The 19,848-nt window shown below is 42.7% G+C and overlaps 2 protein-coding genes across 2 annotated transcripts; one reads left to right on the plus strand and one right to left on the minus strand.

Moving 5' to 3' along the window:
• Nucleotides 1–6,767: 6,767 nt before the first annotated feature.
• Nucleotides 6,768–13,590, minus strand: pex3 (peroxisomal biogenesis factor 3). The gene is made up of 12 exons (XM_023397505.2): nt 13,377–13,590; nt 12,349–12,480; nt 12,170–12,251; nt 11,870–11,913; nt 11,603–11,724; nt 11,201–11,267; nt 10,933–10,987; nt 10,577–10,715; nt 10,424–10,494; nt 10,220–10,342; nt 9,417–9,513; nt 6,768–9,105 (listed from the first exon to the last, which is right to left on the minus strand). The coding sequence occupies exons 1-12, from the start codon at nt 13,447–13,449 to the stop codon at nt 9,022–9,024; spliced, it is 1,089 nt and encodes a 362-aa protein (XP_023253273.1). The 5' UTR covers nt 13,450–13,590; the 3' UTR covers nt 6,768–9,021.
• A 404-nt stretch (nt 13,591–13,994) lies between these two features.
• On the plus strand, nt 13,995–16,185 carry adat2 (adenosine deaminase tRNA specific 2). Its single transcript, XM_023397513.2, has 6 exons — nt 13,995–14,222; nt 14,664–14,768; nt 15,146–15,296; nt 15,395–15,501; nt 15,699–15,771; nt 16,064–16,185. Exons 1-6 carry the CDS (start codon nt 14,127–14,129, stop codon nt 16,090–16,092), a joined length of 561 nt encoding a protein of 186 aa, XP_023253281.1. The 5' UTR covers nt 13,995–14,126; the 3' UTR covers nt 16,093–16,185.
• The last annotated feature ends 3,663 nt before the right edge of the window (nt 16,186–19,848 follow it).

Genomic DNA, 19,848 nt, shown 5'->3' on the forward strand with positions numbered 1-19,848 from the left:
CCCTGACTCGTGCGCTCGGTGGCGTTCAACAGTGATACAGTAAGAAGTCGATGCCGGCTCAGGGTCACATGACCTGAGTCACCGTGTCACTCAGCAGGTTTCACAGAGAGGCTGGTTCACTGATACAGATCTGCTGCATCACTGTTTTACTTTATAATCACAAACTTTAGTTGAAAGAGTCAGAAATAATAAAAAAGATTAAAGAAGCACGTTTGATGAATGCTGTTCCCTGTGTTTTATATATGTATATAAATCACATCACACACAGAATAAATAATAACAGGAAGTGAGGAAACTATCATGAATCTCGTAAACGTGCACTGAGGAAATACTGAAGACTGGAGAACAAAGATAACGATAAAGATAAAATTATAAAATACTAAAACAGAGGATGTTTATCAAAGTGAGTAAAACAGGAAATAAAAGGAAGGATATTAAAAATCTAATAAACATGAGACAAAATGGTGAAGATAAAATAATAAAATGCTAAAAGAGAGAAGATGTTGGGAAGAGAGAAGGAGAGAAAAGAAGAGAATTAGAAGGAAAATAATCCAGAAAATAAACATGGAATAAAGGGATGAACCAGTAAAACAACTTAAAATATATAAAGATTATTAAATAGAATAAATAAAATTCAATTAAAAGTCAGACTAAAAAGGTTTTAAAAAAATCAACACTTCCTGCTACAGAGTTTCCCTCAGGAAGTGGAGGAGACCAAACATGGAGCTAAAACAGAGGAAATACCGGACTGAGATTCATCACACGTTCAGAAACACCACCCATAATCAATAATAATAATGTTGCTCTGTAGCTGCTGAATCTGTAATCAAGCAACTGTTTCCTAACGAGCTCGTCACATCAGGTTAAAGGTGCTGATATGTCAGTGTTGGTAACTTCACACAGTGAAACAGACGCGATGGTTTCAGTCCTTACACAAGGTGCCTGCTCTGTGACGTCACACACCGTGTGTCTTGTGTAAGCTGCGCTGTGATTGGTCAAACGGGATGTTGTAACTCTGTACATCACAGGTTTAACCCCATCACCAAGACTGTTCCCACGCGCATGAACAAAATCCACAGTCGATATTTCAGTAATTAAAGTGGAATTACATGATGTGACTTGACTCCTGGCTCCGACGCTCTTTTCTCCCACACAAGTTTCGGACCTGAATCCACTCCCAGTGAAGAGCCACGCCCTCCAGCATCACTGCGTCTCTGTTGTCTCTGTCGCCCACTTACAGCGACGGCTTCCCGCCTCACTAAACGGCTGAAAATGTGAGGGGGTGGGGAGATTTCTTTAAATAAGGTCTAAAGGGCAACAAACTTTATACTGAAAAAATAGTAAAGTCATCATTCAGTCAGCGTTACCAAGGAAACCGGAGATGTAGTGGTGCATGTGGGTTATGGGACAGTGGAAATGTCTCATGTGCAATGATGCAGGATGTTTTACTGTAAATCAAAATACTGTTGACTTCATCCATTAAACTGTGTCTCAATAATAATGATTACAGATAAACAAACTGCACCAAGTTGTTTTAAAGGGGATTTTCACTTTTTAAGATTCCAGAACTTTAAATTTGACTATTCCAGGTTAAAACAGATTAAAAAAAATCACAAGAATAATAGAATAAAATGTGTATATAACAGAGAAACTGGGAAAGTGCAGAGTGAAAACAAACAGGAAGTATGAAAAAAAAAAATCTAATCTGAACATTGCACAACTTTATTTTTCAGGGGCTGAGTTTTCGTTTGGGAATTTAAACTCTTTTCTGTTAAATGTGTTTATTTAGAATCTCAATATAGAAGTGTGTTTACGTGAACACATTAAAGGGTAATTAGGTCGTAACACACTGAAAACTAAAATGTAAAATTCCCCCGGGAGATGTTTTTAGAGCAGTTTGATTTTTGCCAATTAATTTAGAATCAACTTAATTACCATTGATATTTAATAATAATCTTTATTTATTTATCTTTATTTAAATGTTAAATGGTTTAAATTACTGACAGAAAGTGAGTAATTAAAATGAAGGGAGGTCAGCTCAGATCTGGACTAATGAGGAATTAAATCATAAACTCAGCTATTTAGGCTTTTACACTGATAATTATACATTTATCAGCGTTGGTTAGACAGACACACTCTGACACTTCCTCATATTATAAAACAGTTTTTATTACTTGTTCAAACTAGTGGCTCATCCTCCAGATGATAAAAGGTTTGTATAAGTGTAAGCTCTTACCAACAGACACTTTCCTGTACATGGCTGTTTCCACATGAGCCCAGAGTCAGTGCTGAGACAAACAGCTGACTGGTGATTTACAAAGAATCTGCCTCCTGGGATTTTAACAGAATTTCATCATATTGCTGCAGCACAACATGTTTTTCTGACAGATAGGAAATACCTGTTCCCGCCCGTCGTGTATTTCCACTTTTACAAAACGGGGCAGCGGGTCGGACGTGAGCAGCGGCAGCGGCAGCGGTAGCGGCAGCGGCAGCGGTAGAGGCAGCGGTAGAGGCAGAGGCAGCGGCAGCGGCAGCGGTAGAGGCAGCGGCAGCGGCAGCGGTAGAGGCAGCGGCAGAGGCAGCGGCAGCGGTAGAGGCAGCGGCAGCGGCACAACAGGGGGATTTCCAGCTCTGTGGCACAAACAGGGGCAAAGACGCTCAGTCACTGCGGAGTAAGAGCAAACAGCAGCACGATGAGAGTCAAACTGTGACACGCTGTCATGCGGCGCAGGCTAATTTGAGCTGAAGTGTGTTTTGGCTGCGTTGAACGTGACTCTGTGCAGCGGCGCTTTCATGGGAAACGGCGTCACCGCACGCGGTTACTCAGCAGATAAAGGCCTGTCTGATGGAACACAGCCTCCATTGTGTCTCTGTGCGTGAGGCGGCGTGTTGACGTGAGGCTCCTTCTCTATTTCAGGGACGCACAAAAATATGATGTCGTCAACATGACAGGCCGAGCGGCGCATCTCCTCCCCGAGTGTGTGACAGTCAGCAGAGGGGTCACAGGGTCACAGGGTCACGAGGCGGCAGATGACTGGCAGCTCTGTGTTGAAACTCTGAAACTTACTGGAGGTCAGACTCATCACACACACACACACACACACACACACACACACACACACACACACACACACACACACACACACACACTAAACCACATGGCATTTCTCATCATGTGGCTGTTTATTAACCATCTGACTGACACAGTGTTCGAGCTTCAGCTCGTCTCTCTCACTTGTTTTCGGAGAGTGGGGACGAACGATTCTGACGACAGCTGATGTTCATATTTTGTTGGTGTCATTCAGACGCCATCTTGACGTATAAACTACCGACAATCTGGTCGTGAGCAAAAACCAAACGACTGAGAAACGTCACCAAGTCGATCGACCAACGTCTGACGTCTGCTGCCGCTTGTGTGTGACCTGACCTGACCTGACCTGACCTGTATGACCCTGTGTAACCACAGATCCTCAGGTGTGTTTTTGTCTGTCCAGACTTTAACCTGCAGGGGGCGGAGCCTGTGGAGTCAGAAACAACCTGTAAATGGACTGAACCTGAGACACAACCAGTCTCAAAGTGCTTTACACTACGAGCCCCCCCACCCCACCACACACACACACACACACACACACACACACACACACACACACACACTGATGGATCTCTCACCTATATTAAGTTCATTTATGAATCCATATTTAATGTTCTGTATTATTTTATAGAATCGTTCTGTTTTTCAATAAAGCAACTAAACGCCTGTAAATTTACAGAATTTAAAGGTTAAAATCACAATTAAGCAGAATTTAAGATTATATCAATACAATGTTTTTTGATGGTAATTTATTGTATTTTTACAGATTAAAAATGTACTTTTATAGAAAATGTGATTCTTCCTGTTCGTGATAAGAAAGAACGACCTGATTACCGGACGACCCGCTCCACCTCCTCATGCTCCATTCAGTCCTTTTGTCTGTTTCTAATTTCTTGTATTTATTGATTCTGCTTCAGTTTATTGTGATTTCTTTACTTATAAATTCTCCCTCTTTCTTTTTTGCTTCATCATTATTCCTGCAGGATGTGAACAGCGTCGGTGTTTCTCTTCTCAACAGCTTTTTACAATAAAATCCTCACGAGACTAAAACTGTCCCGTGAAACAGCTGAAGAGTCATTTCAGTCTCCGGCTGCGACGCCGCTCAGTGTCTGAATAAAGGTTCATCACATCAGAGCCACTGATTTCTTTCTCACAAGAAACTTTCATCCTGAGGTTTTTGTTTTGTGAGTCACGGTTCAGTAACTCAGCTTCAATAATGTGAAGATTATATGAGGAAGTTAAAACTGTTACACACTGTTCAGACTGATTTAATATTTCATTCTTTTAACCTTTTCATCACCACGACAGGAACAAAACAGCAGCTTCAGTCGTCCTTATAAGGGAAAATGTCAGAGGGTCAGGAGACAAGATGATGTCATCGCTCAAGTCACAGTTAACTAGGAAGAAACACACACACACACACACACACACACACACACACACACACACACACACACACACACACACACACACGCGTCTAAAATCAAACCCTGAGCCTCGTCTCAATAACTTTGTTTGAAAAATCATAATTGAATAAAGTTGCTGATTGATTGGTGTTTTGATTGCTCCTCCCTCTCGGCTGCTGACCCTTGACCCCTGTGCTCGTGTGCGACGTCTCTCTTCTTTTCTCTTTGCCTTGCTGCCTTTCTTCCACTGTTTGTCGTCCTGATAAGAAGCTTTGCCAACGGCATCTTGGGAATTTATTTGTCACTGGGAGAAAAGCAGGGGGGGGGGGGGGGGGGGGGGGGGGGGGGCTGTGGGAAAATGTGCTGTAAGAGGAAACAACGCTCGGTTACTGAGCTCCATGGAAACATCTGACATTGATCTCATTCATTATTAAAATGTGTGAAAACGTGAGACGATGGAAAGTTACAGCTTTAAGCAGCTCAGTTATAACTTTGTTCTTTTAACAGGTGACTGATCAGACATGTCCCCCCCCCCCTCCCCCCCAGCAGGTGTACCATCAATGATCCAACAGGTGGATCCTTCATGGTCCAACATATCCCATGATTCATTGCGTGCTGGTATGTACCATTCACTCACTGTTAAAACCAAGGGCCTTAAAACCTTTAGTTTTAATGAAAAGTAAGTTATGTGTTGTCACGGTTGCTAGGCGACAGGACCCGCTCTGGAACGCAACGGTAAGGGCGGGAACAGCTGGTGACAAAGCGAGAATCCTCCACAGACTCACGGTCTGCGATGACCACGAAGGGCCACGCCTTCAAGAGAGCAGTGTAGTTACCTTTGTTGCCATGGTTACTGTAATAACAGCCATGGCTTGGTCAGGTTTAGGAAAAGTGATTTGGGTTATAATGAGGACGTCCTCAACATTAGACAATCTTTGTTGTCATGGTTACTAAACATTGTCTCTTTTTACACTACTACCACGTTTCCCTTCGCGCCCGTCATCATCACTACGACCACTAGATGTCGCCTAGCAACAAAACCCATCTATGATGTCATAGTAACCTGCTGCACAGACGACCTGTGTACAGGAGTCTCATGTGATGCAGTGAAGAACCGCTGACTGAAACTCCCCCTCCCCCCGGAAGTAACAGGTGATGCGTTCAGGTGCTTCCCCTCACCGCCTGTAAAGTAAAACATTAAGTTTCTCAGCAGGATGTTCAAACAGTCGACCGACGTTCAGACAACCAGCACCAGGTGAACAGGTCATGTGATCATATTAACGTACAAAGCCTCTGATGTATAACTGTAAACACATCAATCAATAAATGAACTTGAACCTTCATCCTCCTGTTGTTTTCAATGTCTTTCAGACAAAGACAACAGTCCAGTAACAACATCAACTGACTTTATCTAATAACTCATTGTGACATCATTAATATTTGTGAAACTGACCTTGGACTGAAGAGATGAGCTGTAACTTCAGGTCGACAGTGATGATGTCACAGACTGAAACCAGCCGTGCGTCCACACGTCGGCGTGGAAAGTCAAATAGTGGTGAGGTCATCACCAGACGTTCCTTTAAAGGCTGAACAGGCGTGAAACTACTTCAGGAGACAGTTTCATATATTCAATAAATCTGTTCATTAAACAACATTCATCCAAAAATTCTATAATTTTATATTTTTCTTATTAATTTCTCATTCATTTTAAACATCTATTTTGGATCTTTATATAATATCAATATATATTGACAGACTGGGATTGATATATATTTATGTCTATAATATAATCATATAAACATACGTATGTGTTAGACATTATCAATATATCACAGGTTTTATATATCATTCTTTTTTTAAATAAATTTTTTGGGAATTCAATATATGTACAGATTAAATTTGCATATGGACACACACACACACACACACACACACACACACACGTTTCTAACGGGTTGTTTGTGTCGTCATGTGACAAACCAGTTTCATCAGTCCATGATTCTACATGTTTGTCACATGATCCTGTTAAATACAGGAATCGTTTTTTTTACCTGATGATGTCATCACACACCCAGATCCACTCCATGAAATCAAGTGGCTCATTGATCATCAATCACTAATGAAGAAACAGTGTCTTCCTGCAGATTGCTGAGTCAGAGCTTCATCAACACACTGATGGTTTTCCAACACGCTGGGTCTCTTCCCGCTTCCAGCGGCGGCACGGCGCCCCCTGTTGACACCATCACCAATAACACACAACACGTCCTCTGTGTATGAAATCACGTTTTAACTTTATTATTTATCTCTTTGATAAACGGCTACAAACAGACGTTTCGGCTGTCAATCATTCAGTGATTACACACAGACGTTTACATTCTCACCGACCAACCAGGAAGTAACTCAGCACAACCGTCACCTGATGTTAGTCATCACCTGAGGGAAACTGTCCACTGAATCTGCTGTGGTTAACACACACACACACACACACACACACACACACACACACACACACACACACACACACACACACACACAGGATTTCAGCTGCTCATCAACTACAACAGATTCGACATGAATGTTTCCCATCATCTCTGAATGAGGTTAACTCCACCCGTGCGGCACTGAGGTGACATAAATCTGTAGTGTTTGAAGCAGGACTCGGGTCAGACGGTGCAGAAACCCGTCTCTGTCCATCATGACCAGTCCGCTCGGCTGAAACCAGGAACTGGGACACGAAACAAACCTTCCCCTCGGCTCTCTGACTCACACCTGCTGGATCGATCAGTGACTCTTGGTCCTGGTCTCAGGTGACCCTGATCGACCCATCAGCTGAGTCAGGTGTGTTCACCAGCTCTCCACCTGCTGTAAACAACTGCTTTATGCTAAGCTAACTGCTAAAGCAGGAGGAGCTGAACACACATGGACAGAGCAATTGGAGCTGCGACGATGAGCCGATTTACAGATTTACAGATTGTTAATTGGTGAACAGTTTGGATCATCATTAGTAACTTTTTAGGGAAATATTTTTCAGGTATTTTTCACTGTTTTACAAAATTATTAATTTAAAAACGTAATATTTGTTGCATTTAAACAAATAAGACTCTAAATTAATTTCTGCTCTGAGACGTAACATTCATCCAGATTCAGACAAAACACAAGAAGAGAAGGAAAATCACTTTCATCATAATCTGCCAGTTGTGAGAGAAACAATAATAATAATAATAATAATAATAATTCTCGCTCCTACAAAGTAGTTGTTGTCATTAAAGTCAAACTCTGGATGTTCAGCTGTGAACCAGGATGTGACACCAACACACAGAGAATTTGATTTGAGTTAAAAATGGGAGAAAATAAACTGTAGTGAAGTGAGGAGGAGGGTGAGGAGGAGGGTGAGGAGGAGAGTGAGGAGGAGGGTGAGGAGGAGGGTGAGGAAGAGGGTGAGGAGGAGGGTGAGGAAGAGAGTGAGGAGGAGAGTGAGGAGGAGGGTGAGGAGGAGGGTGAGGAGGAGAGTGAGGAGGAGAGTGAGGAGGAGGGTGAGGAGGAGGGTGAGGAGGAGAGTGAGGAGGAGGGTGAGGAGGAGAGTGAGGAGGAGAGTGAGGAGGAGGGTGAGGACATTCCTACAACAGCAGAAGAAGAACGCCCTCTGCTGGTCAAACACCAGAGAAACAGGATTTTAACGCGAGTAAAACATCAGTTTAAACACTGAAGGAACGTTTTTAAATCTGCTCCTCGTTTTATTTTTGGATGATTTGAGATGAGAGGAAGTTTGTTCTGCTGCTGCGTCGTTGTGTTTAGAGGCAGAAAGAGCAACAAGTCATTAACTAGTTGGACTGATACGAGTTTGATGTTTCATTAGGAATAAGACTTGGAGCTGTGGGAGTCGTCCTCCTGTGATTATCTGTTTTTAGAAGTTGTAACATCCTCAAATATCTCACAAGCTGCTGCAGATGTTTTTCCACCATGACAAAAAAAAAGAAAGATGTAAAACACTGACCATCAGCCCCCCCCCCCCCCGGATTACATGATAAGAAAAGAAATTAACACAGTGCAAACCTTCTGATGTGGAGCCACACAGAGAACAGACATGAAAACACTCACCACTGCTGATAGAAAAGAAGAAAGTCCTAAAACCTGGAACTAATTAAACTCATGTTGTCGTCGGCCTCTGATCCGTCACCGCACTTTGACAGTTTCAGCATTTTCCCGCCTCTCGGGGTGAATTTAAAACGACATTACAGGACTCCAGTCCCCCTGATGCGGTGGTCTCCAGGGTTCATCGTGGCAGACTCTGCTGTGACTGTGAACCTGGTGCAGGTGTCTCTCCCTCCTCCACCGCCTCCGTAATCCATCATGGCCGCCGCTCGCAGACGGGACACAGGCGCTCCTGGGAATGTTTTTGTTGTGGACGTTTTCCACCGGCGCAGAGCGAACAGTCTCACAGAGAGGAGGGAGGGGTGAAGCGTCCAAGGCTTTTATTGTTTGTTTCTCACCCCGCTCTTCTTCTTCCTTTCTTCTTCTTCTTGGTTATTTCTGCAGCTCCTGCGGCGCGCTGAAGGTCTCGTAGACGTTGGCTGCAAACTCCTTCACCTGGTCGTTGAGCAGCAGATCCTGTGAGACCGACACAGAGACAGAGAAGTAAAGACTGACTCATATTTATTCTGCTTCCGTGCACCAAACGGCTTTTATTGTTGAAATTACAACATTAACTTCCTGTTATTTTGTGTTCTACACTGGAAGAAAGTCTGTTTTAGGAATCAGCCGTCAGGTTTTATCTTCACTGATGAATCTGTTTGTAACTGAACGTGTTCGATTGTGACTCAACAAACAGAGAGACAGAGACACAGGCGACTTCCTGTCTCAGAAGAACATGTGCAGAGCGACGCGGCGGCCGGAGCCGAGAGCAGGTTTGTTGATTTTACCTGAACAAAGTGACTCGGAGTTTCACTGCAGATGGTGTTGATCTGACCGTTGATGATGGGGATGATCTTCGCCAGCGGCAGACTGACCGCAGACAGACTGGAGACACACACACACACACACACACACACACACAGATGTATATATAATACATATAAAATAGTGAAACATCAATCAATCAAAAAAATACTGTATGTAATTTCCTAAACAAGTTTTCAGTACTAATGTAAATATCTTCAGTGTTGACACTAAATATTCTTGAATTTAAAGTTTTCTTCTGTGAAAAACAGAAAAATCTTTAAATCTGAATAAAAACATTGTGACGTTTCCTGTTTGTATAAAAGTTTCTTCATTATTTTCTACAAAAACACAAACCAACACGCTGTGGTTCACCGACCTGCGGGCCGCCGCCCTCTGGTGGCCCATGAAGGGAGTGAAAGTGGGACACAAATCATTTGCAAAACAGAACGATTTTGGTGAAAAGATAAAATTTAAAAAATATATAAATTATGTTTTTAAATGTTTTAAAATTAAATCTTTAAAAACAGTAAAAATGCCACTGTTTTTTTTCCTGGTACTGACGCCCGTCACTGGGATAATCCCATGAACTTTTATGTTGTCGCCGGCAACAAGAAGCGTTAAAAGGAAAGAGACAGGATCTAAAATAAGAAGTGCAGAAGAAGAAAACATCATTTGGCCTCCATATTGTTACGGGTCGGGTGGAAGAGGTTGGGAACCACTGCAACACAGATCAGCAGGTGGTATGGAGCTGGGACACGCTACAGGTGTCGTTCAGGCGGCTCACCTGTCAGGTGCACAGCTGGGGGCGGAGTCTCCGGGAGGCGGGCGGAAGAACTCGGCCAGGTTGTCAAGGAGACGGGAGAAACCGCGGTTCAGACAGGCGTTCAGGACAGTGGTGAAGTCTGGACTGCAGTCACAAACACACGACGCCACAGTCAGACAGTTCACACAGGTAAACACGCACAGGTGACGTGAGGACGGCGCTCACCTGTCCAACATGTCTCTGGTCTCGTTCAGCAGTCTGATGGTCATGCGGTCGTTCTCCGTCAGCCCACACGCCTGCACAGAGGAGAACACGTGTTACACACCCAGCTGCAGCTTTATCACACGCCGCTGTCGACCGTGCTCTCTGCGCCGTCACCTGGTCGGCGAGCGCGTTCTCGTCGTCGGCGAGCATGAACCAGGAGAGCGAGCGCTGCGAGCCGGCCTCCACCTCCGCCCTGATCCAGCTCAGCTGCTGCTCCAGCTCCAGCAGGGACAGACTCTGCTTCAGAGACAGGCTGCAGAGACACGAGGTCACAACCGTTCATACAGACGCATCGTTCAGAGACACAGACAAAGTCTCATTCTTTGGTTCCAGCTTCTCAAATCTGAGGATCTGTCGTTTTTTTCTGTTTCATATGATGATAAATGAAATATATTTGGGTTTCTGTTGGTCGAACTCATTTCTGGGAACTGAAGATGCACTGACACGGATCATGATGTTGAGACACTCACCCTCCGAGTGAGTTCTGCACGGCTTTCTTCACCAGCGTCATCAGCTCTGCCAAACCTGAACAGAGGGAACAGATAATGAACGAGTGACTGAATCTAAAAGTCTAGATGTAACACCGTCTGTATGTTTAACAGCCTGAGATATACAACACTGTGTAAACTCTTCTTGTTCTTCATCCATCAAACCAGCAAATAAATGAGAAAGTCAGAAGACTTTCAATGAATGACATAATAAACCAGGACGACGTGCAGGGATCACAGAGCAGCTTACCATCTCCTAGTAGATGCTGGATACTGGACAGGTACTGCTGCTGGACGTCCGGGGGAGCGAGAGCAGTCTGCAAGACAGACACACACACACACACACACACACACACACACACACACAAATAAACATGAAATATCTTCTCAGATTCCCACAGTGAACCAAACACAAAGATACATCAGATTCACTGCATCAGAGCCAAGTGTGAACAGAAGCTTAAATTTTCTGTCTCTGGACAAGATCAGGAAGTGACATCACAAGACAAACACAGGAGGTCAACTTCACAGCACCTGACAGGTATTTCACATAAAAATGCACAAGGTAACTGTAAGAAGAAGGTGAACAACTCTCTCATGTTACAGTCGTACATGTGAAAGCAGCTCATGGAAACATCATGGAGCTCCTCACCGTTCCGTTCTTTCCTACAGAGTTGTCCAGGTACAGATATCCTCCGATGATGTTCAGCTGGACTCTCAGCAAAACCACCAGCATGCAGGTGCTGTACACGGCGACGATGGTGCGAGTGAAACCTGAACGACGCAACACGGTTTTAAGATCAAATAAAGTTTTTAATCCTTCTCTCTCAGTACAGATCATTATCATTATTATTATTATCAGGTCATTAGGTTTGACTTGAGTTTACAGATGATGTCTGACGGGAGGAACTGAACTTACTGATGATCTTTAAATCTTCCCAGATCTCCAGTTTATTGGCCGGTCTGTGAGACAACAGGAAAGAAGAAAAAGCAGCGTTACTGTTGGTTCTACATCATCCAGACTGAGTCACACAGCACACACCCAGTACTGGAATACTTCAACATCAAGAAGGTGATAAAGTGGCATATTTGTGTAAAAATAGTGACGGTATAAAGGAACTCCATACAGTCTAATGCGAATGTGTAGAACTGTGTGTGTAAGTGGGTTGGAAATAGATTGAATCCATTGATTCTGACAGTAACAGACTCTTCCTCTCACTTGGTCTTGAGTAGTGCAGTGAGACTCTCTGAGTTCAGTTGATTGACGATGGCTTCTTTCAGTGGAGGGAGCATGGACAGCACTGTGACACACAAACATTCAAATCATAAACGTTTACTGTCGAGATGCGCTAAATTTACCTTCAAGGAGATTATAACTCAGGTGCGTGAAGAGGTTACCTGTCATGTTGCACGTCCTCTGGTTGCTTTCAAAGTGGAACTGCCTTCTTGCCTGAGCAATGTACTCCGTCGCCTCCTTCTCCTGGAGCTCCCTGATCTTCTTCTGGGCATATTTACCCAGGAAGTACACGCCTGCAGATCACAGACAAACAAGAAGTAGAAGGAATTAGAACCAAGCACAGGAAATAAATAATAAAACTTCGAGACGAATCTGAAAACAATATACATTTTATTAGCACACTTACATTATGATTATTTTCATGCAAAACATATTCTGAATGCCAAAATCAATTTCCTTCTTAAATCTTTCAAAGGCCTAACATATATTTAACAAATCCACAAACTTTCATTGCATATTGATTGATGATTTCTGATCATTAAAAAAATAATTAGCAATTTAGAAAAGACAGAGTTTCTATAAAGCCTCATTAGATAAATCAAACACTTACTGGGCAGCAGTTCAGTTAAAGCCAGTGTTTACTTGTAGTGCTTCAACCTCGCCCTGCATTAAAGCAGCTTAGTGATAACTTAAAATGCTAACAGTTAGCATCCATAAGTGCTGCTCTCATGCTGGGAACGTCACGCCAAACTCCATTCAACTTTCTGGAGATTTAAAGATGCCTTGCTCATAAGCAAACGCCTCAAACAAAATGTAAATAAACATGTTCACTGAATCGTTGCAAGTCATATTTATAATCGGCCTAAAAACAACTTTATATACAATATTAATCTTGGTAAAGTGTAGCTTTTGTCATCTGGTCTTGCCTCGGTTATTTTCCAGTAAAATAAACCCTGTAGACGGTTGAATCCAGTAGATATGTTGGAAATCCTGCTGCTTGGTGGAAACAATATGAACCGAATTCAAAAAAACAACCATTTGGATTCTTAAATATTATTAAAATATATTTTAAGAGACACGTACTTTGACTTATAAGTATAAACACATGCTATTTGAGGATTATTTAACGTACTCTGGCGTTCTGCTACAATCTGCTATTAGCACAGTAGCTAACAAGAACAGCAGTTACCTCCAACTACAGCTCCGGCGAAAATAAATTTCCTTTTGTGGCGTTTAACAAAATTCCAGGCAGATGAAAACATCTTCGGACAGAGAAAAGTTCACGAACTAAACCAACAAAAACTCTCCGTACTCTTGACTTCGTGCGGACTATTTTACGGACATGTTAGCTGAAGAGTTTCGGCTGGCTAACATACCGCTGCTAACATGCTAGCTGTCAAAAAAGTGCCCCGATCAAAGTAAGCAGCGTAAATAATACAAGTTCCGGTTTTGAATTTCAAAATAAAACTCGGATTGACCTAAACTATAAGATGGTCGACCCTCAGTCATTTTGAATGAAATGTTTTTCAGAGAAATACAGGTTATAGTGAAATAAAATGTTACTACTAAATAACAGAGACATACTTATAAATGCTTCTGTAGATACGTTTCACCTGCAAATTTAAATCCAAATTTGGTCAAACTAAAACAATCGTCAAAAATTACGGTTTTATTTGGTTGGTAATATTCCCTCACATCCGGTCTACATCTAGTCCGCTGTAATCAACTTGACGCATCGAAAACATCGGCACGCTGCCGTCTAGGAGATCTACTGCGCATGTCTGGAAGTGGTCCGTCCAATATTATCTTCCCCCTCCCGTGTGAATGCGTGGTGGTACGTACGTTTCGGAAAGTGACTAAAATGAGCAGATAAAGTACAAACTCATCGTAATGGGACTGATATGAGTTTTATTGAAGTTAGGTAGTAGTAGTAGTTGCCATGGAAACGCAGGGAGAAATCAAAGCTACGTCAGCGGAGACCTTTTACCCGCGTGATGAAGACATTGAGAAATGGATGGCCAACGCATTTGATATGGTGGGAACATTTTTATTAGATATCTTTAACTTCATATAAAAACGAAAATACGTGTAAAAGAGACGTTTTTTCCGCCACATATTAAACCAGTTTCTAATGACGAAACAAGTGGAGAGAAGTGTTTTAAAGTGTCTTTAAAATTCATAACAAAATATTTGTCTAAAATATTTCCATCATCAACATCATGACGCACCAGTGAGTGTGTTTACATGTGCACCAGCGTCCTGGTTTTATCGCAGTAATCGCAGTTACAGAAACCCGGATATGCAACATGGAGAAGTCCAACAGAAACCAGGATCCTGAGGCCTGTCAACACCTGATCCTGGTTTCTGAACCTTCACAGACAATCACACACCTGGACACTGGTAGAAACATGTAACCAGGAATATGAATAAACGTAAACACACTCAGTGGTAATAACGTGTGAATGTGTTGCTGCAGGCCAAAGACGCTCTGGAGAATGGCGAGGTGCCCGTTGGATGTCTGATGGTCTACAATGATGAAGTCGTGGGCAGAGGAAGGAATGAGGTCAACGAGACCAAAAATGTAGGAAAACTGAAGAATGTGTTGTTTCTGTATAAAAATAAAAATACAAGTTGTTTTCCTGTTTTTATGTCCGAGAAAACTTGAGATGCAGAAATAATTTTTTTCCCCTCATGTCATAAAAACACAAGCGTGTATCGTCTCCAAACACACAGCAGCTACTGCAACATTTAGGCTTACAAATCTAGGGCAGATTTATTGATATTGCACATTTAATTAAAGGTAAAATCAATGAGTTAGTATTTCATCGTACCAGGTAAAACCCCTGGTTGCAGGAGCCGTCATGTCGTTTCTCATGGAGTTTGGTATGAGGTGGAAAACACGACACCTCAGCTTAACTTAAGTTTCTCTGCGTGTGACGTGTGTTTGGGTTTTTCCAGGCGACTCGTCACGCGGAGATGGTCGCTCTGGACCAGCTCCTGGACCGGTGTCGCCATAGCAACCTAGATGTGAGGAGTGTGTGCGAGCGAACCGCCCTGTATGTCACCGTGGAGCCGTGCATCATGTGCGCAGCAGCCCTACGCCTGCTCAGTATCCTGCCGGACCCCTGTGTGTGTGTGTGTGTGTGTGTGTGTGTGTGTGTGTGTGTGTGTGTGTGTGTTGATCATTGTTCCTTCACTTCCTGTCAGACATCCCCGTGGTCGTGTACGGCTGCAGGAACGAGCGGTTCGGAGGCTGCGGTTCGGTTCTGGATGTTTCCTCTGCAGACTTACCTCAGACTGGGAACACGTTCAAGGTGTGTGTTTTTATCTTTTTATCTGTGTGTGTGTGTGTGTGTGTGTGTGTGTGTGTGTGTGTGTGTGTGTGTGTGTTGTATGGTTAACTGTCACATGGATGAAATGTTTGAGTGTTCACACGTGTGTGTGTGTGTGTTCACACGTGTGTGTGTGTGTGTGTGTGTGTGTGTGTGTGTGTGTGTGTGTGTGTGTTCAGTGTGTGTCAGGTCACAGAGCACAGGAAGCTGTAGAGATGCTGAAGACTTTCTACAAACAGGAGAATCCAAACGGTGAGTAGAAACTATCTCTTATTCTTTTTCTCTTCTTTCTTTTCTTCCTTTTTTCTCAACTTTTCTTTTTTCTTCTTCCGTCTCTTTCTTCTCCTCTCCTCATCTTATTTCATCTCGTCTTGTTTTTTGTCCTCTGTTTCTTGTTTGTGATCTTTTCTTTCCTCTTCTTCATTAATCACGTCTTTTCATCTTTTCTTCTCCTTCATCATCCTGTCATTTAATCTCTGTATAACTTAATCCTCCTTTTCTGTTCCTCTCTTCTCTAACATTCTTATTCTTTTCTCTGTTTCAGCCCCAAAACCTAAAACAAGGAAGGACTGACATTTTCCATGAGTTGTAGATTTACTTTTTTATATATTGTTTGTATTTACCTTTTCATATTTGCTGTAATGTAATAAATGATGTTATAACTGGTGTGTTGTGTGTTGTGTTCAGACCTCCGCCTGCAGGGGGAGCTGCAGGTCAAATAACTTCACCTTCAACACACTGAACGTTCACACAGGAGAAATTAAAACTCTCACTTTCTACTAAATATCAGCTTTTCAGGAACAACAGCACGATTTGATCTTCCTACAGACCAGAAGAATTTAAAAGAAAATAAAAAATATGAAGATGATGAACATTCAGACACGACCGTGTTGTTTCTGTGTCCTCGTCAATTTCTGCTGTTTAGGTTCTTTCTTCAAGTTTCTTCTCCATCTGTAACTGTACAACACACCGCACCACTTCCTGTCACGTGTCTGAGAATGACACACAAGGAAGAGTGTGTGTGTGTGTGTGTGTGTGTGTGCGCGCCTCTACAGGAGTGACCTCATGTAACAGACGCTGACAAAATTCAGATCTGTTTCACTTCCTCTCAGACACACACACATGTACTGTGGTGTGTGTGTGTGTGTGTGTTCGCTGCAGCTTGCAGGAGTTGAGAACTGAATGTGTGTATGAATACATATATATATATGTATTTATACACACATAGATACATAAATATGTTTGTGTGTATTACAGACGTCCTGCTTTTTCAGACAAAGCGATGGAGAGATTTTAAACTGTTTCACATCTCCCCGTCTCCTTCCATCCTTTCAGCAGCTGACAACTTCCTTCCTTCTTCCACCGCTTCCTTCCTTCCTTCCTCCACTGTTTCCTTCCTTCCTTTGTTCATTTCTCTTTGTCTCCTTACCTTCCTCGTTTCCGTTGTTTTTCATTTTTTTACTTCCTTCTTGTTTCCTCCTTTCATATTGTTGCTGTACAACTTCCTTCACCCTTTTCTACCACCTTTATTTTTTCTTCTTCATCCCTTTCTATCTTTCAGTGACATGTTTTACCCCCCCCCCCTTTTTTTTGTTCCTGCTTAATTTCTTCCTTCATTTATCACCTTCTTTCCCTCTTTCCACTTTTTTTTTTACACCTCCCCGTTTCCTTTCTGGTTTTGTTCTTTGTTCCTGTTTCGTTTTCTCACCTTCCCTTCCCTCTTTCATTTCTCCTCTCATTTTTTAAACCCCTTTTCTACTTCTCTTTTCTTCTTCATCCTTCCTTCAATGGACGACCATGTTTTTTTTCTTTCACACCATTCCTTCCTGTCTTCCTCCTCCTCATCATGTGTCCTTCCATATTTCCTTTATACATCACTTTCTTCCTTTTCTACCGTCCTTTGTTCTTTTCCCTTCCTTCCTCCTTCCTTCCTCCTTCCTTCCTTCCTTCACATCAGTTCCCGGCTTGAACCCTTTTGCTTCTTCCTCGTTGTAAACTTCATCTTAACAGACACGTTCACAGCTTCACAAGTCAACATGAGTTCCTCACACGTGAATACATGTCACTGCGTCACACACACACACACACACACACGGTTACATCACTAATGAAAGTGTGTGTGTGTGTGTGTTTTGTTTTTTTTTGGTGCTGCTCCTCTTTGCTCGTTAGCATGTAAATCTATGCTAATTAATGCAGAGTAGAACATTCCTGAATGTTTTAATGTGTCACCTCATAGTGGAGGAGTTGACGTGCTAATGAAGAGACGACACACACACACACACACACACACACACACACACACACACACACACACACACAGCAGTGCAGAATTAGCTGTTAAGTGCTAATGAACAGTGTGTGTTGTGTCAAGCTCTCCTCTCCAAACTGACACACACACACACACACACACACACACTCACTCTGTGGGACACGCTGGAAAGCGGTGTAACGTCACACGTCACGTTGTGTGTGGCTGAGAGAACATCAGTGTTGAAACAAGTTCTTCTTCTTGTGTTTTCATCAGGGAAGCGTTTGTTTGAGTTGCAGGAGGAAGCAGACGGGAGGAGTTTATCTTGTCTTGACAGGAAGTGTTGCGTTGACATGTTTGTTTTTGGTTTCACTGTTAACCTTTACAGTCCAACTCTGTCATCGCTGGGGGAGGAGTGTGTTTCTTCTTCTGTTGTATTCAGTCTGTCTTGTATGAATCTGTTAATGAATCTTTATTATTTCGTCTTTTCCGTCACTTTTTGTCCCTTTGTCCGACCCGCATCCTTTCCTTTCTGTTTCTCTTTCATCAGCTTTTCTTTTTCTTCGTGTGTTTGTTTTAAACTTAAAGTGAAATCATATTTAAAGCCTCCACATCTGCACAACACTTTGTTTTATTCACACAGGAGAGCAGCGTGTTCAGTTCCTGTGTGAAACCGACTGTTAATGTTGTTACCATGACAACAAAGATCGTCAAAGATGTTGAGAAATTAACTAATTTTAACCCACGATCTTTTCCTGAACCTAACCAAGCCATGACTGTTATTATAGTAACCATGGCGACGAAGGTGGGTAACGCCGCTCTCCGTAATGGTCTGTGTGTTTATTATTGTAACCTTGACAACCAAGGTCCGGTACAGGTGACACTCTTTCGGGAGACGCTCCTGTGGGTTGAATCAGAGGCTTCAGGTTCAGGTTTGAGGACTGGTTGTTTTTTTTGTTTTTTAAACCAGACTAGACCAGACCAGACCAGAACAGACCAGAACAGAACAGAACAGAACAGACCAGAACAGAACAGAACAGAACAGACCAGACCAGAACAGACACAGACCAGACCAGAACAGAACAGAACAGACCAGACCAGAACAGAACAGACCAGACCAGAACAGACCAGAACAGAACAGAACAGACCAGACCAGACCAGACCAGACCAGACCAGAACAGAACAGACCAGACCAGACCAGAACAGACCAGACCAGACCAGACCAGACCAGACCAGACCAGACCAGACCAGAACAGAACAGACCAGAACAGAACAGAACAGACCAGACCAGACCAGAACAGAACAGAACAGACCAGACCAGAACAGAACAGAACAGAACAGAACAGACCAGAACAGACCAGAACAGACCAGAACAGACCCAACAGCAATGATTCTCCACTCAGACTTTATTAATGTTTGTACTGACATACATGTACCTGTAGTGACCCAGAGGATGAGTAATGATCAGTAATAATCAGTAATGATCAGTAATGATCAGTAATAATCAGTAATGATCAGTAATGATCAGTAATAATCATGATTAACACATTACTGATGTTGAGTTTCTCAGTAGCTCATGAAGGAATTCATTCACTTTGTTAAATAGTTCATATTACAAACACTGTTTCTGTGTGTGTGTGTGTACCTGTGTGTGTGTGTGTACCTGTGTGTGTGTTTGTACCTGTGTGTACGTATGTACCTGTGTGTGTGTTTGTACCTGTGTGTGTGTTTGTACCTGTGTGTACGTATGTACCTGTGTGTGTGTGTGTACCTGTGTGTGTGTTTGTACCTGTGTGTACGTATGTACCTGTGTGTGTGTTTGTGTGTGTGTATGTACTTGTGTGTGTGTTTAAGTGTGTGTGTACCTGTGTGTGTGTTTATGTGTGTATGTACCTGTGTGTGTATGTACCTGTGTGTGTGTGTGTACCTGTGTGTGTGTGTGTGTGTACCTGTGTGTGTGTATGTACCTGTGTGTGTGTGTGTGTACCTGTGTGTGTGTGTACTTGTGTGTGTGTATGTACCTGTGTGTGTGTTTATGTGTGTGTGTATGTACCTGTGTGTATTTATGTACCTGTGTGTGT

The sequence above is a fragment of the Seriola lalandi genome, unplaced genomic scaffold (genome assembly GCF_002814215.2).
Source record: "Seriola lalandi dorsalis isolate HSWRI2012SDOR001 ecotype SW California unplaced genomic scaffold, Sedor1 jcf7180002055009, whole genome shotgun sequence".
Classification (NCBI taxonomy): Eukaryota; Metazoa; Chordata; class Actinopteri; order Carangiformes; family Carangidae; genus Seriola; species Seriola lalandi.